Source organism: Gracilinanus agilis, chromosome 1 (assembly GCF_016433145.1).
Source record: "Gracilinanus agilis isolate LMUSP501 chromosome 1, AgileGrace, whole genome shotgun sequence".
In the NCBI taxonomy this organism is placed as follows: Eukaryota; Metazoa; Chordata; class Mammalia; order Didelphimorphia; family Didelphidae; genus Gracilinanus; species Gracilinanus agilis.
The window spans coordinates 452,960,322-452,977,271 of NC_058130.1; the positions used below are offsets into that span (position 1 = coordinate 452,960,322).

Consider the following 16,950-nt stretch of genomic DNA (forward strand, 5'->3'; position numbering starts at 1 on the left):
ATGAATTTTAATACATTTTGAGATGATCTTTGGTGTCTCTTGAACATAGAAGAGGATTTTCAGCATACTCCTTAAAAGGAGAAATTATCTTCATTTTCTCTATACATTAATTCTGTCTCCTTAGGTAAAGGGCTGGGCAGTAATGCACTAACAGTTGTAATTTCACTGTGGAGTCTTTGGGTCTAGGATCAGGAAAACAAACTGTCTTGAGTCTATACAGCAGTATCCCATTGGAAGAATCTAAAGTCTAACTAAAGTGCTGTACCTAGCCTGCTGAATGGTCAAGCAGATGGAAATGCTGGTTCTCACATATTCCAGGCCATGTTTTCTTTTGGGGACCCCACAGACAATGTGGTAAGCACAGGAAATTACACCATGCTCTAGGATAGCATGTATATTCATGAGAAGTACAGGATCTGCTATACTCCAAAATAAGCATTGGGTTTTTCTTTTAGGACATCCTGTTTTGAGGACTGAGGTAAAATTCTGGGGATGAGGGTGGGGGCTGAAGGGAATGATCAAGCAAAAGGCAGACAGTGGAATCGATGCTGATATACAGTATAAATGTTTTCATTAATGGTATCACAGAAACAATTTACCCTTTTCTGAAGCAGAGACTGTGATGTTGTACCACGGTGTTTCCTCTCTGTCGAGGACTTTTGCAGTCTTAATGGTTCCAGTATTAGCATCAATGTTGAAAAACCTATCATCTTCAGCACTGTGGTCAATGAAATATCTACAGAGAAATGTAAAGGTATTCATTAAGTAACATGATAAACACAATGGAAGCAATTGCATCCTATGAATAAATAGGTTAAATTCTAAAATATCCAAAGTATTTGAAAAATATTCACATTTGAGAAGAAATTATGATGCCAGTTTCTATAGATTTCACTTTCCTAAAGTCATATTTTAAATATTTTTTCTAATTTACATAATATTATTTGAGGGGAAAATTTTTAAAGTTTATTTATTTAATTAATTAAGTTAGAATATTTTTCTGTAGTTACACCATTTATGTTCTTTCCCTCTCCTCCTCCCACCCCCCTCCCATAGCCAATGAACAATTCCACTGGGCTTTACATGTGTCATTGATCAAGACCTATTTCAACATTCTTAATATTTGCATTAGGGTAATCATTTAGAGTCGACATCTCCAATCATATGGGGGAAAATTTTTTATTACAATAAATATTTTTCAGCTAATGTATTTCTTATATTATTGAGAAATGCATTAATAATGATGAATACAACAATTCCATAGTATAAAAGTATCAGGCTATTACTGATTAATTTATTCTTCCTTTGTCCTTCTCTGAATGAGGGGTGTTTATGGAAAGTCTCTGATTCATTCTTTGTCTGAGGCAGATCCTCTAGCCTATGCCTCATAGCTCCCATTCTGAGGTAACTTTAGTCTGGATGCATTTACCCAACTACTTTCCTCTCCAGTTTTGGACCTCTTGTTCCTAGAATCATACCACAGCCTTTTCCCCGGTCCCTGCATCTATACTTTTATGAATTTCTCAAGTTTGACCTATAGAGTAATTCCCACTCAACTGTCTGGACTAACAATCCTTCTTTCTGAGTCTGTTGATCACTGGCTAAGCCATCCCCAAAGTGGGAAGAAACACAAATATTTCCAATACTACACTTGGTATTTTGTAGACATCTATAGAATTATTTCCCATAGCTTACAAGTTTGATGAGAGATAATAGATTTGTTAATAACAATATTCTATAACATTGCCTAGAATCCTCAACTGTGAAGATAATATATAAAAATACCATGGAAGTGGTGAAATATGAGTATAGACTGTTTTATTGAAAATGGCAGCATGGAATTCCTGGAGTCCCCTGGAATTCTTGGTGAGGCTTGACCCTGTATTTTGCAGGAATTCCATGCTGCCATTTTCAATAATACAAGGCATGAAGGATTAAAAAAAAAAAAAACTAAGCTGAGAGAAGAGGGAGTTTATCTTAGGCAAGGGTAAAAGCATGTATTCTTTGATATGGAGTTACAAAAAAAGGGATTAAGCATCCATACATTATTTGCTAGAACCATATGCTCTATGGTTTCTTTAGCATACAACTGCTTGCTTTCTCTTGTCTAGGACTCTTGTCTATATTTTATCGTAAGTCAATATTTTATCATAAGTCAATACATATGTTTCATGCTCCCTTCAGTATTATAGAATCAGACATTTAAAAAAAACTTAACTATTAATCCTGCATAGTCATCAGATATTCACAGTTTGAAAGACATATCAACGATCATGCAGAATTAAAAGTAGGATATGAACCCAGGTGTTCCTGACTATGTCCAGCTCTTAGAGGCCACCACACTACCCTGCCCCTCCAAAACATTTCACAAATACATCAATGTACTGGAGACCTTCATGTTCTTTGTTATTTTGAGGGTGTCAGTGTACCTCTCAGTTGCCTGTCTTTATCCCAGTACTCTATTTTATTTGATTTTTTTAAACCCTTAACTTCTGCATATTGGTTCATAGATGGAAGAGTGGTAATGGGGTCAAGTGACTTGCCCAGGGTCACACAGCTGGGAAGTATCTGAGGCCGGCTTTGAACCTAGGACAGTTGCCTGTCTTTTATCTTTCTTTCTCACTCGGTAATTATTCCACCTCCCTTTTTTGTTATCGATTTCTTCAAAAATATATTTTTATCTCTTACACTAATATCAATACTGATAATATGCTACATTAGTCAATATATTAGAAAGGAAAGCTTTATATTTAACGGGAGATTCTCAAAGGGATACAGACAGAGGACCAATTCATACCAAGCAAAGTATGCCACATCATATGGTAGTGGAGTTACATATTTCCAGAAAAAGAATTTTATGCTACTTTGTGCTACTACCCAATTATTTAATAATTAAACTAGGCTCTTTGAATGTATTTCTGATCCAGGAACAACAATGCTTTTGAGCCAGTCAATAAATATTCTTTAAATACCTAAAATGTTTAAAGAACTATGTTGAGTAATTAGGATATAAAAAAAGGAAAAAAAAGACAATCCTTGCTACCAAGAAACTCACAAATAAGATATTTGCAGGATTAATTGGAAATAATCAATAGAGGCATTAAAGAGGATTGGACAAAACTTCCTAAAGAATATGAAATTTTAGATGTCATTATAAAGAAAGTATGAAAGCCAGAAGTCAGAGAAGAAAAGTGCAATGAAAATTATGGGTACCTCTTCTATCTCAACAGATGCCTCACTATATTTTTGTTTTCTTTTGGGCCATCGCAAAGTAACTTTGAACATGCCAATCTTGGCACTGAATACCAGAGTTTGAATGAAGTATGCTTATCATTTTAATTGTGCAACCAAACTCAAATTTTAAAGACTGGAATAATGATTATTATGCATTTTTAAATAAATATTGAATTTCAATTTTCTCTTCTTGCATGTGGAGGTGTGTATTCTTCCATTCAAAACACTGGTATTAAAAAAGCTCATTCACAGAGTTGAAATTGAATTTTTACTTCAAGTAAAATTAAGTAGTTCTGCTTAACTGCCTTTATTTGTTGGATTGCTGCCTAGGAAAGAAAATGAGAACCTAGAAAAGTGAAACCTGAGAGGCAAGGAGAGATTCAAAGCTAATATTGGTCAAAGTGTGATGTGTTCAAAGCTAATTATTTATAATTAAGAAGTTACACATTTCTATTAAATTGTTTACTTTGTTAGACTTGCTTCCAAATTTCTACATGACAAATTAAAATAATTCATTATTACTCAAGTTACTTTTAACTCTTTCCTTCCACTTTAGAATCAATATTGTATATTAGTTCGAAGGCAGAGGAAAGTTAAGGTCTAGAGACAATGGGGGTTAAGTTACTTGACAAGCATGATACAGCCAGGAAGTATGTGAGATCACATTTGAATCCAGGATTTTCTGCCTCTGACCTGACTCTTAATCCACTGAGTCAGATAGCTGTATCCAGAAGCTACTTAAAAAATTTTTTTTCACAAAAAAATACAAAAAGGTTTTTCATTCCTATGTGGTATCATATCCTTTTTTACAGCAAAGGTAACACAGTTTTGGAAAAGAGGGAAAATGCATTAGGTTCTTGGATAATTTTCAAATAAAAAAATGTTGATATCCTAAATGGGAGATTCCTATATAATGAAAAAATAAATTGATGCACAGGTAAAAGAAATGTCACCACAAAATTGGCAATCTCCTGGTATAAATGGAATCATAAAGCAAAACGCAGATTCAACAAAATGGGTGGAGACCTCATATGTTCTCTTTCAACACAAAAATGAAAGAAGACAAAGTATATATCAAAATGTTGACATCTGCATGAAGTACAAGGGGACCCAATATAATAAAAATAACAATCTCACCTAAATTACTTTACCTATTCAGTGCCATATCAATCAAATTGCCCCAAAATTATTTCTAATAAATAGAAAAATAATAACTACATTCATCTAGAACAGTGATTCCCAAAGTGGGCGCCACCGCCCCCTGGTGGGTGCTGCAGTGATCCAGGGGAGCGATGATGGCCACAGGTGCATTTATCTTTCCTATTAATTGCTATTAAAATAAAAAAAAATAATTTCCAGGGGGCTAAGTAATATTTTTTTCTGGAAAGGGGGCAGTAGGCCAAAAAAGTTTGGGAACCACTGATCTAGAAGAGACAAGAATGTCAAATAAATTAATGAAAAATATGAAGGAGGGAAACAATACTATAAGGTGTATGTGGGGAAGTTTTCCAGTACTGGCTAAGAAATAATATAGTGAAATAAAGGGGAATATCATAAACAAATTATGAGAACATAGAAAAGTTAAGGAAGAATTTATGATCAAATAACACATAGAGAACATTACAAAGATAAAATAGATAATTCTGACTACATTAAGTTAAAATGTGTCTATACAGACAAAACAAATATAACTAAGATTAGATGGGAAACAACAAATTGGGGAAAATGTTTATAATCAATGTCTGATAAAAGTCTCATTCCACAAATATATAAAAAACTGAGTCAAATTTGTAAGAATACAAGGCATTCCCAAATTGATAATGATCAAAGGATATGAATAGGCAGTTTTCAGATGAAGAAATTTAAGCAATCTAGAAGGAAATGCTCCAAATCATGATTGATTAGTAAAATGAAAAATATTAAAAAAAAAACACAATTCTGAGATCCACTTCATACCCATTAAAGTGGCCAATATGATCAAAAAGGACAATTATAAATATTGGAGAGGATATGGAAAAGTTGGAACATTAATACACCATTGGTGGAACTGTGTACTGATACAACCATTCTGGAAAACCATATGAAATTAAGTCCAAAGGGAATATATAATAAATAAACAAACAAATAGATAAATAAATAAAACTGTGCATACCTTTTGTCTCAGAAATATCACTGCTGGTTTTGTATACCAAAGAAATGAGAGTTAAGGTAAAAACATCTACTTATACAGAAATATTCACAGCAGTTCTTTTCATAGTGGCAAAGATTACAAAAACTGAGGGAGTGTCTATCAATTGGGAATGGCTAAGTAAGTGGTAGCATATGATTATAATGTAATAATATTGTGCCATAAAAATGATGAACAGGGAGGCAGCTAAGTGGCTCAGTGGATTGAGATCCTGAGATGGGAGGTGGGTTCAAATATGACTCCAGACACTTCCTAGCTGTGAGTCTCTGGGCGAGTTGCTTAACTCCTATTGCCTAGCCCTTACGACTCTTCTGCCTGGTAACTGATACACTGTACTGATTCCAAAACAGAAGGTAAGAGTTTAAAAAAATGATGAACAGGATAAGTTAAAAAACAAACAAACCTGGAAAGACTTAAATGGACTGATGCAAAGGGAAGTGAGCAGGATCAAAGTAGTGTGTATAGTAACAGAAATACTGTATGAAAGTCAACTGTGAAGGATTAAATTATTATCAGCAAAACAGGATTCTAAGATAATCCCAAAGTACTAGTGATTTAAAAAAACACCCCCCATAGCCAAAGAATAAAATATTAAAATCTGATTTTACATCAAAGCATGCCATCCTTCATTTTATTTTCTTTGAAATTTTAAAATTTTATATGTCATATGTGCCTTCCATTAACAAATGGGGGATATTGAAATAAGTATTGCATGAAAGCACTGACATAATCTATATCAGACAATTTACCTTCTTGAGGAGACAGGGAAGGAAAGAGGAAGGAATGGATAGAATATGAATTGTAAAATGTCAGAAAATAACTGTCAAAAACTATTTCTACATGTAATGTAGAAAAATGTAAAAAAATTTTAAATAATATAAAAAATGTAAGAAAAATAAAATTTAATTAAAAATACAGGGGTTTCAACCTAACCTAATTGAATAAGACCTCAAAGATGAAAAATTATATATGAATGAAGTTAAAGCCATTGAAAATTGTCACCATTTCCTACAGAAGCTAAATTAATATAAAAATATCATCACATAGAGAAGGCCAAGAAACTATTCCATTTAGCAAACACATAAAATCTTTGCCAAGCTGAAAACAAGTAGGATCTAATAACTGGAGATTAATAAATTTTACTTCAATTCCTTGAAAAATATATAATATATTATTAAAGCAATTGTCAGTAAATATCTTCTCTAGAAAAATAAGCTCTGACCAAGAAGCAACAGTATCATTAAATGAATATTTGATCTCAGATACACCTTACTTTTTTTCTTTTAAATAAGTTTAGTAGACTAGTAAAATAGGGGGAAGTTGTGGATAGTTCATTGACATTTTGGGAAATAATTTGACAAATTATTTCATGCTATTCTGGACAAGTAGGAGAGATATGACCTAGTCATTAAGAGAATTAGATGGATTTATAGTTCTCTGAGTAAACAGGAAGAAAAAAAGAAAGATTTTCAATGATGATAACATTTTAGAGGAGGATGTCAAGTCGAATATTCCCAAGGATCTGCATGCTTTAAGGATAGTTTGGCAAGCATTTTTCTTTAAATATTTCATTCAGTACCCTTGATTAAGGCATAAATGGCATGCTTACCTAATTTGAAGATGATGTGTAGGGTTATATAATACAATTAGTATCCAAAAAGATATTCGCTTATTGGAACTATGAATCAAGTCAATTGGGAAATTTAAAAGGAAAAAAATGTAAAATTCTATACTTTGGTCACCCCAAAATCAATCTTACAATAAAAGATGGAGGAGGAATAGAAAGATAACAGTCTTGGTGGATAATTTCTAGAAGTTTTAATAATGTTAATATTTTATTTGGTACTTTAAGGTTTAACAAGTTGTATACATGGATGACATCATTTGATCTTCACAAGATTCCTGTTAGACAGATATAATTTTTGATGAACCTTTTTCTAAGAGAAAAGTGAAGCTGAGAAAGATAAAGTGACTTTCCAAGGATTGTATAGCTATTAAATATCTGTACAAAGATTTGAATTCAGATCTCCTTGACTAGCACATTATGCACTAAAATATATAGCTCCAATGACGAAGTGGTAAATGTTTAAAATCTAGCTCTCCAGAAAAACAAAAAAAAATACAAACTTCAAATTTTAAAGATTAATTGGCATTATTAGCATTTTCACCATCATGATATTAAGTCTAGACAATCAACTATGATAACCCTGTTTTGTAGTGTTTGCCAGTTTCTAAGGCACAAATAGTCACATTGAACATTAAACTATCAGCTCTTAGGAGCTGGCTCTAGCACACCCCTGCGGACCTGCCACATTTTAATGTAATACAAATGCAGTACAGGTTAGAAATATTCCAAGGAAGCCAAGAGAGCTAATGCAGTCTTAGGCTCCATTAATAGTGGCATTTGGTTTCTATTTTGGAATTCAGAACAAGGAAAGTTCTAGTCCATTTATCTTATGCATTGGTGAGACCATATAGATTAGTGTTGTCAGTTCTGGGCACTACATTTTAGGTAGGAAATATAAATAAGAAAATGTTCAGATAAGGACTCTCAGGATGGAGAAAACATCTAGACATAATGTCATATAGGGAGAAGTTGAAATACATGGGGATTTCAAACTTGCAGGATAACTTAGAACAGATATGATAGCTGTCATCAAGTGTTTGACTGGCTGTCAAGTAGAAAAGGTCTGAGAACTGATTTGTTTTATGTTGTTTTATTTCTCTTAGCCCCTCTGGGTAGACACTACAGGGAATTTTATTCAGTCTGATCAGAGAAAACTTCCTAACAATTCCTAACTGAAGATAAAATGGATAGACTTAGGAGGAAGGGAGTTTCTCCTCACTAAAGGGTCCATTTTTACAAAAAGTTACCTTTCATCTTAGTATCACTTCTAAGACAGAAAAATGGCAAGGGCTAAGCAATTTGGACTATGACTTGTCCAAGGTCACATAGTTAAAAATTGTCTGAGGCTGGATTTAAATCCAGGCCTTTAGATGCCAGGCCTGGCAATTTATCGATTTGCTACCTAGATTCCCCATTGAAAGATTTTTTAAAATTTATTTTATTTAGGGGGCAGCTGGGTAGCTCAGTGGAGTGAGAGTCAGGCCTAGAGACAGGAGGTCCTAGGTTCAAACCCGGCCTCAGCCACTTCCCAGCTGTGTGACCCTGGGCAAGTCACTTGACCCCCATTGCCCACCCTTACCAATCTTCCACCTCTGAGACAATACACTGAAGTACAAGGGTTTAAAAAAAAATTTATTTTATTTAGAATATTTTCCCAGGCTTACATGATTCATGTTCTTTCCCTCTCCTCAAACCCCCTGCATGCCTTCTTAACCTACATGCAATTCCACTAGGTTTTACAGGTATCATTGATTGAGACCTATTTCCATATTATTGATAGTTGGACTAGAGTTATCATTTAGTGTCTACATCCCCAATGATATCACCATCAGCCCATGTGTTCAAGCAGTTAAGCAGTTGTTTTTCCTCTGTATGTGGCTAGTTCTCTTTCTCATAAGTCCCTCAGCCTTGCTCTGGATTCTTGCATTGCTGCTAGTAGAGAAGTCTGTTATGTCCGACTGTACCACAGTGTATCAGTCTCTGTGTACAATGTTCTCCTGGTTCTGCTCCTTTCACTCTGCATCAGTTCCTGAAGGTCTTTCCAGTTCACCTGGAACTCCTCTAGTTTATTATTCCTTTTAGCACAATAGTATTCCATCACCAACAGATACCACAATTTGTTCAGCCATTCCCCAATTGAAGGGCATCCCCTCATTTTCCAGCTTTTTGCCACTACAAAGAGCATGGCTATAAATATTTTTCTACAAGTCTTTTTCCTTATTATCTCTTTGGGGTACAAACCCAGCAGTTGTATGGCTGGATCAAAGGGCAGACAGTCTTTCATAGCCCTCTGGGTATAGTTCCAAATTGCCATCCAGAATGGTTGGATCAATTCACAACTCCACCAGCAATGCATCACTGTCCCAATTTGGCCACATCCCTTCCAACATTCATTACTTTCCTTTGCTGTTATGTTAGCCAATCTGCTGGGTGTGAGGTGATACCTCAGAGTTGTTTTGATTTGCATTTCTCTAATTATTAGAGATTTAGAACACTTTCTCATGTGCCTATTGATAGTTTTGATTTCTTTATCTGAAAATTGCCCATTCATGTCCCTTGTCTGTTTATCAAATGGGGAATGGCTTGATTTTTTGTACTACACTATACTACACAGTTCCTTCTTAGGAATGGCATAGAGGATATTCCTGATCAAATGTGTTGGATTAGATGGCTTCTGTGCTCCTGTATACATCTGAGTCTGTGAACTTCCGAATCCTGAATAATCAAACTAATAGAGAATGTAGATGCAGAAAAAGAAAAGTGTTTGACAAAATACAATATCCATTCTGATTGGACACACTAGAAGACATAGGAATAAAAAGGCCTTTCCTTAAAATAATGAGTAGACTTTACTTAAGACCATCAGCAAGTATCATCTGCAATGGAGACAAGTTAGAATCCTTCCCAATAAGATCAGTAGTGAAGCAAGGATGACCATTATTGTGTCTATTAATTAATATTGTACTAAAAATGCTAGCAGTAGCAATTAGAGAATAAGAATAAATTGAATGAATTAAAGCAGGCAAAAAAGAAACTAAACTATAACTCTTTGTGGGTGATATGATGATATGCTTAGAGAATCCTAGAAAAATTAACTAAAACCTAGTTGAAATAATTAATAACATTAGCAAAGTGGAAGGATAGTAAATAAACCCACAGAAATCATCAGTATTTCTATATATTTCCAACAAAACTCAACAGCAAGAGTTATAAAGATAACTTGTATTTAAAATCATTATAAAATCCCTGGGAATCTATTTGTCAAGACAAATGCAGGAATTATATGAATAATATTACAAAACATTTTTCATACAAATATAGTTAGATCTAAATGAATGGAAAAATACTAATTTCTCTGAATAGGTCAAGCTAATATAATAAAAATGGAAATTTACTTAAAGTAATTTATTTATTCAGTGTCATACTTATCAAACTACCAAAAACTATTTTATAAAATTAGAAAAAATAATTATTCATACAACTTTGGGAAACATATGAAATTTGTTATTAAAAGAAAATGAATAAATTTTGAATAAAAAATAATCTCTTATATTGTGAGCATATGCAAGGATGAGCCTTGAGAAGCAACATGACATCTTGGATAGAAAGCAAGTTGACCATGGGGAAGGAAGAACTGGGTCAAGTTCTTCTACCTTTGACAAAAACCATTTCTGTGATCCTAGGCAAGTCAATGCCTCTCATGAGGATAGAGGGTCTCATTAATGGAAATATAAAAAGGGAAGTGATGAACTTTCACACCTTGTCTTCCACTGTAAAACACATCTTCATAGTCACTTAAAGACTATAAACCATGTTGTTTATTGTTGATAATAAAACAAAACACACAATTATCACTTGACTGCAAAAAAATCAGACTTAAAGCCTCTCCTGCAACTATTTATCTCTCACATCATTTCAATACAAAACTCTTTGATTGATGTACCTGTATAGATTACTTTGCTTTATCAACATCTATTTATCAATATCAGTTTAGGAATAAACAAGGGAAACACATGTTTGTGAAAACTGAAACATGTTTACTACTTTCTGTGAGGATGTCCTGTATGGAGCAAACTAGAAGACAGATTTCATGTAATTGGTAAGACCCTCTAGATGCTCCTGTGTGTAGGTGCCATTGAGCGTATTTTATGCAGCCCAACGTACCACATGGATTCCTTGAAGAGATCTAAAATCATTCAAGGGAGATAAACTGAATTGTCCACATAGTTAAAAACAAAATATTACTCAAAAACAACAAGGAGAACAAACACTCAAAAAGTAAATGGAAAAAGAGCACCCTTTTCCAGACCAAAATATTCAATCCATGTGTGTTATGTGTATGTGTGTGTGTGTGTGTGTGTGTGTGTGTGTGTGTGTGTGTGTGTGGTTGTGTATGTGTATTTAGGAAGGCCTCTCCAGATAGGCAATGAAGTGAATCTATAATTGAATAGGAAAAATAATATTCTAGCTAATCGATGTCAACACATGCTCTGTCTCTCTTTCTGTTTCTCTCTGTCTGTCTCTCTCCCTCTCTATCTCTGTTTTTCTCTTCCTTTTCTCTTTCTCTGTCTCTCTTCCTCTCTCTCTTTCTCTCCCTCTCTGTCTCTCTCTTCCTTCTCTCTTTTTCTGTCTCTATCTCTCTGTCTGTCTCTCTCTTTTTGTCTCTGCCTCTGTCTCTGTCTCTCTCTGTCTCTCTGTCTGTCTCTCTTTCTCTGCCTCTGTCTCTGTCTCTTCCTTTGTCTCTCACGCAGTCTCCCTACCACCTGCAAAGAAACATACATTTTTTTAGCAGCAGTCTTATGGTTATGAATCATGGAAAATGGGATCAAAATGGCAAATGATTTAGATAGCAATGTGAGAATCTATTGCAAATATAAGTAATGCACAGCATATTCCCAAAGATGATTTACACTCAAGACATTGTCTAAAATAGATCTCTTAGGAATAGCATGATGAGAAATGGACCTAATCTTGTCATGCGAAAGTTAATAGATGGGCATTCTAACTGCTACATTTTTATAAATGAAATATTAAAATATCTTATGTTTTAAATATTAAAATTAAATATTAAAATAAGGCCTTAAGCTTTTTGTATAGATTCTCTATAGAAGATTAATGGGGACAACTAGATAACATAGTGGTGGGGCAGGTAAGTAGCACAGCAGAGAGAAAGCCAGTTCTGGAGTCAGGAGGACCTGGGATAAAATCTGTCATCAGATATTTCCTAGTTGTATGACCCTGGAAAAGTCACTTGAACCTAATTGCCTAGCCCTTGCCACTCTTCTGTCTTAGAGTTGATACTAAAACAGAGGGTAAAGACATAAAAAATAAGATTAATGGGGGGACATGAACAAGAAGCACAGAGGATGAGAATGTATGGATCATAATGACCACTGGAGACAGTAATGATAATGGCTGATATTTATGTAGAAATTTTTGGTTTATAAAGTATTCTATAACTATAATCTCATTTTTTCCTCATAATAATATCTTGAGATGAGATTCCACATGCCATTTTGGAGATGAGGAAACAAATTCATAGAAGTTAACTTGCCTTCGGATACAGAGCTAATAAACTTGAGAGGTAGAATATGAATCTAGAATTCTTTTGAGTTCTACCTGACTCATATCCCAAGATATTTTCTCTATATCCCATTGAAATCAGATTTCCAATGACTTATAAATGATTAAGCATTTATATTTTGGATATGCCTCACTGAACAAAAAGCCGAAATAATGTAGCATTGATAAAGCACAACTTGGGTAGGTAGGTGACATAGTGGATTGAGAGACTGACTTGGAGTTGAGAAGACCTGAATTGAAATCCAGCCTCACATACTTAGTTGCTGTGTTCTATTTGTCTCAGTTTCCTCAGCTAAAAAATGGAGATAATAATAGCCCCTCCATGCCAGGGTCACTGTGAGGACTAAATGGGAAAATAATTGTAAAGTTCTTAACATGGTGCCTGGCAAATAGGAAGCACCATGTAAATATAAACTATGGTTTTAAAAAGAGAAATTGAATCCTCAATCCAAGACATTATTTTTATTTTATTTTATTTTTCCATGGTTCTATGATTCTTCTTGTTTCCCTCCCCTCTTCCTTCCTCTCTCCTGGAGCTGACAAGCAATTTGACAGGGGCATATATATATATGCATATATAATCACTTAAATCCTATTTCCATATTATTCATTTTTATAATAGTGTAATCTTTTAAAACCAAAACCTCAAATCACGTACTCATATAAACATGTGATAAATCATATGTTTTCTTCTGGATTTCTACTCCCACAGATCTTTTTCTAAATGTGCTCAATCCAAGACTTATGAAGAGCTCTTCATGACCTTGTGATAGAAGTATATTGCTGAAGCACTAAGTGAAAATAAAGGAATGGGAAGGAAATAAGGATTAATCATGACTCATTATAAACCAGGCACTAAGCTAAGTGCTTTGCAGATATTACCTCAGGTGATCTTCTCAACACCATAAAGTAGGTATTATCCTGATTCTCATTTATAATTGATGATAGCCATTAAGTGACTTGCCCAGGGCAATGAGTGTCTGAGGCTGATTTTGAATTCAAGTCGTCCAGATTCCAGGATAAAAGTAATAATGGAGTTCAAGATTGACAAGGAGATAAAGTAAATATAGCAGTGTAGATCAAAGATATTCAAGCATAATAAAGACCAAGTCTCACTGACCTGTTGTTAGGAGAAAGTCTGAATTATGTTTAGCAATATAAAAATTATATTTATATAGCCTCTTAGTGCCTTCATCACAATAATTATGTGAAATGGCAAAAATAATATTATCTTCATTTTCAGTTGAATAAATTGAGGCATATAGGGGTTAAATGATGTACCCAGAGTTCCACAAGTAGTAAATGTTAGGCAGAGGATTGGAATCCAAGATTATTGAATCAATGTTAAATGTCAGGTATATTTTGAACCATTCTGCCTTTCCAGGTTGATATATCTATGTGTTTACATATTTGCATGTTTGGATGTATGTGCATGATGGTATCTCTATGTAAAAACATACATTTATATGTATGTATTTGCATGCAGATACATGTATACATGTAAGTATATTGTGTATTCCATATGTAAGCATATATGAACAGGTAGAGTGTAAGGAATAAGAATATTATGACATTTCAAAATCTACAGTATTTCCTTTCATGAAAAGATAGCAGTTCTTGAATAAGTTTACAGATTCACTTATCTCAAAAAGAAAGCATTCTAACAGTATATTTAACTTTTATGTACCTTTTCTCAGTTTGTGTTTTTGCTAATTTTATGAAAGTGACTGAATTTATTTCCAAAGGAAAAGAAGTCATAATTTTGTGGCTGGTATTCTGTGACACATAAAATATTATATAATAAATGAAGTTTCTTAGCAGTTCTATAAATACTTGATTGAGAATCAAAGGACATCTTTCTTAATTTGAAATCAAGAGACCCAGATACACATTCCATAGCTGTCTTCCTGTGTAATCATGGGCACACCAATTAACCTAGGACTCTAGGACTCAGTTTCTTTACCTATAAAAAGCCTTGTACAAGATGAGCTCTAATTTCTAAGAATGAAAAGGTGAAAACAACAACTATGAAGTGAGTGTCTGAATGAGTAAACAAGCTTTTAGAAATGGAATGAAAATTTGTTGACCATTTTTCCTTTGGTCTTGGAGTTTGAGAAATAAGACTAGGGGATAGATCACTACAGCTTTGCTGGTGTCTCTGAAGAAACATGTAAAATAAAAAAATATATTTAAAGATTCATTTTCAGTTCATATAATTTTATTTAAAATGCAAATCTCCTCAAAGAAGATTAAGCCTATCTATCACATGAATCAAATCTTCCTATTCCTAAGAGACCAGTTTCTTTGGAAGATTGGGAGTTTTGTTTGTTTGTTTTGTGTGGGGAGGAAGGGAAAAAGGAAGATATGGAGTATTCTGCAGACCTGAATAGAACATTGCAGTAAATATTGTGAGGTAGACAAATGACCCCAAAACATCTAGAGAACAAGAAAGAAGAATGAAAAAGGTCGGAGAGTGTCCATTTGCTCCTTCGCTCAGGGCATTAGTGTCTATAATTATCGTTATTCTTGACTCTTCCCTATACTTTGAGGCAAATCAAAATAGTAGTCAAATTATATAGATTTTACCTCTGTAACTCTCACATTTGTCAGTCAACAAACACTTATTAAGTACTTACCATGTGAGAGACAAGCATTATATTAGGTTATAGGAATAAAAAGCATAAGAAGGAATGGTCTCTACCCTCAAGCAAATTACATTATATTTAAGGAGACATCATTTATAAATACATTGAACAAAAACACATATACATAAATGTGTGTACATATGTGTGTATAAACATATATCCAGATCTGGGTACAGATATAGCCCAGTGAGGAATATCCCTCTCCCAATGCAGATTGGCACTTGTTCTCTACAACTTAAAGATATAGTTTCCTTGAGTACTAATGGTAAAGTCACTTGTCCAGGGTCACAAAACCACAATGTATGGTTTGATGGGCTTGATGTTGCCTCTCAATCCATTAATCTCCATCACTTTTATGTAAACAAAGTAAATAAAATGTTATTCAGGTTTAGGAAGTCATTAAGAAGCTGGGGGAAATCCCAAAAAGTCTGTATGTATGTGAAGGAGATGGTATTAATAACACACTTGAAATAAGAACCAATAAACTACCCTCAGCATTCTAAAAGACGAAGGAAGAAGAGAATTGGAGATGGCAGCCAGGTGGCTCCATGATTTTTAGAGTCAGGTCTGGAGACAAGAGGTTCTCAATTCAAAACTGTTTGTTAGTTTTGTGTGGGGAGGAAGGGAAAAAGGAAGACATGGAGTACTCTTCAGACCTGAATAGAACAATGCAGTCTGAACATTGGTTCAGACATTTTCTATCTGTGGCACTCAACCCCATTGCCTGGCCCCTACCTCTCTTCTGCCTTGGAAAAGGATATTTGGTATTGATTCTAGGACAGAAGGTAAAGGTTAAAAAAATTATACTTGGCCAGGTACAAGGGTATGAGGGCATGAACTGGAGGAGAAGAAAGATGGATAAGACTGAAAAAGATATGAGGAAAGAATTGACAAGATCTGGCAAGCTCTTTCTGTCTTGTTCTTGATCTGACGTCAAGTGCTCCTCTACAAGAGCTGCCAATATTTTTATTGTGGAGGTTGGCAAGGTCCTAATCTCCTGCCCTTTCACTCCATCGCTCTTCCCTTTGCCCTTCTCTCTACACACAACCTTAACTCTCTTTCTAGGCCTTATTCCCTCCCTCTTAGACAAATACAATAGCTCCCTACTTTGTCTTCCTGCTTCCAATCTAGACTATACAGAGCTAAAATACTTGTTAAAGTATTATTAAAGTATTGGGATTTAGCCCAATGAAAAATATTCAATGACTTCCTGTTATTCTAGAATATTCCTCAATGATAAGGTCTATATCTCCTTTTCCAATGGTATTCCAGATTACTCTCTTTCATATATTCTCCCTTCCTTTGATTTTGTTGAGGCTTTTTAGTCTTAAAATTTAATTATTTAGAATATTTTTCCATGGTTACATTATTCATATTCTTTCTCTCCCCTCCTCCCAACCCCCTCTCATAACCAATGCGCAGTTCCACTGGGTTTTACATGTGCCATTGATCCAGACCTATTTCCATATTATTAATATTTGTATTAGGGTGATCGTTTAAAGTCTATATCCCCGATCATATCCCCATCAACCCATGTGATCAAGTAGTTGTTTTTCTTCTGTGTTTCTACTCCCACAATTCTTTCTCTGGATGTGGATAGTGTTCTTTCTCATAAGTCCTTCAGCATTGCTCTGGATCCTTGCATTGCTGTTACTAGAGAAGTCCATTATGTT

At 34.3% G+C, this 16,950-nt stretch overlaps 1 protein-coding gene across 1 annotated transcript in view; it reads right to left on the minus strand.

Moving 5' to 3' along the window:
- CDH18 (cadherin 18) overlaps positions 1-16,950 on the minus strand; it is a 434,071-nt gene that overhangs the window by 97,738 nt on the left and 319,383 nt on the right. Inside the window, exon 7 of the mRNA XM_044657893.1 lies at positions 600-736. Within this exon, the coding sequence (XP_044513828.1) occupies positions 600-736 (137 nt within the window). The remainder of the gene's footprint in view (positions 1-599; positions 737-16,950) is intronic.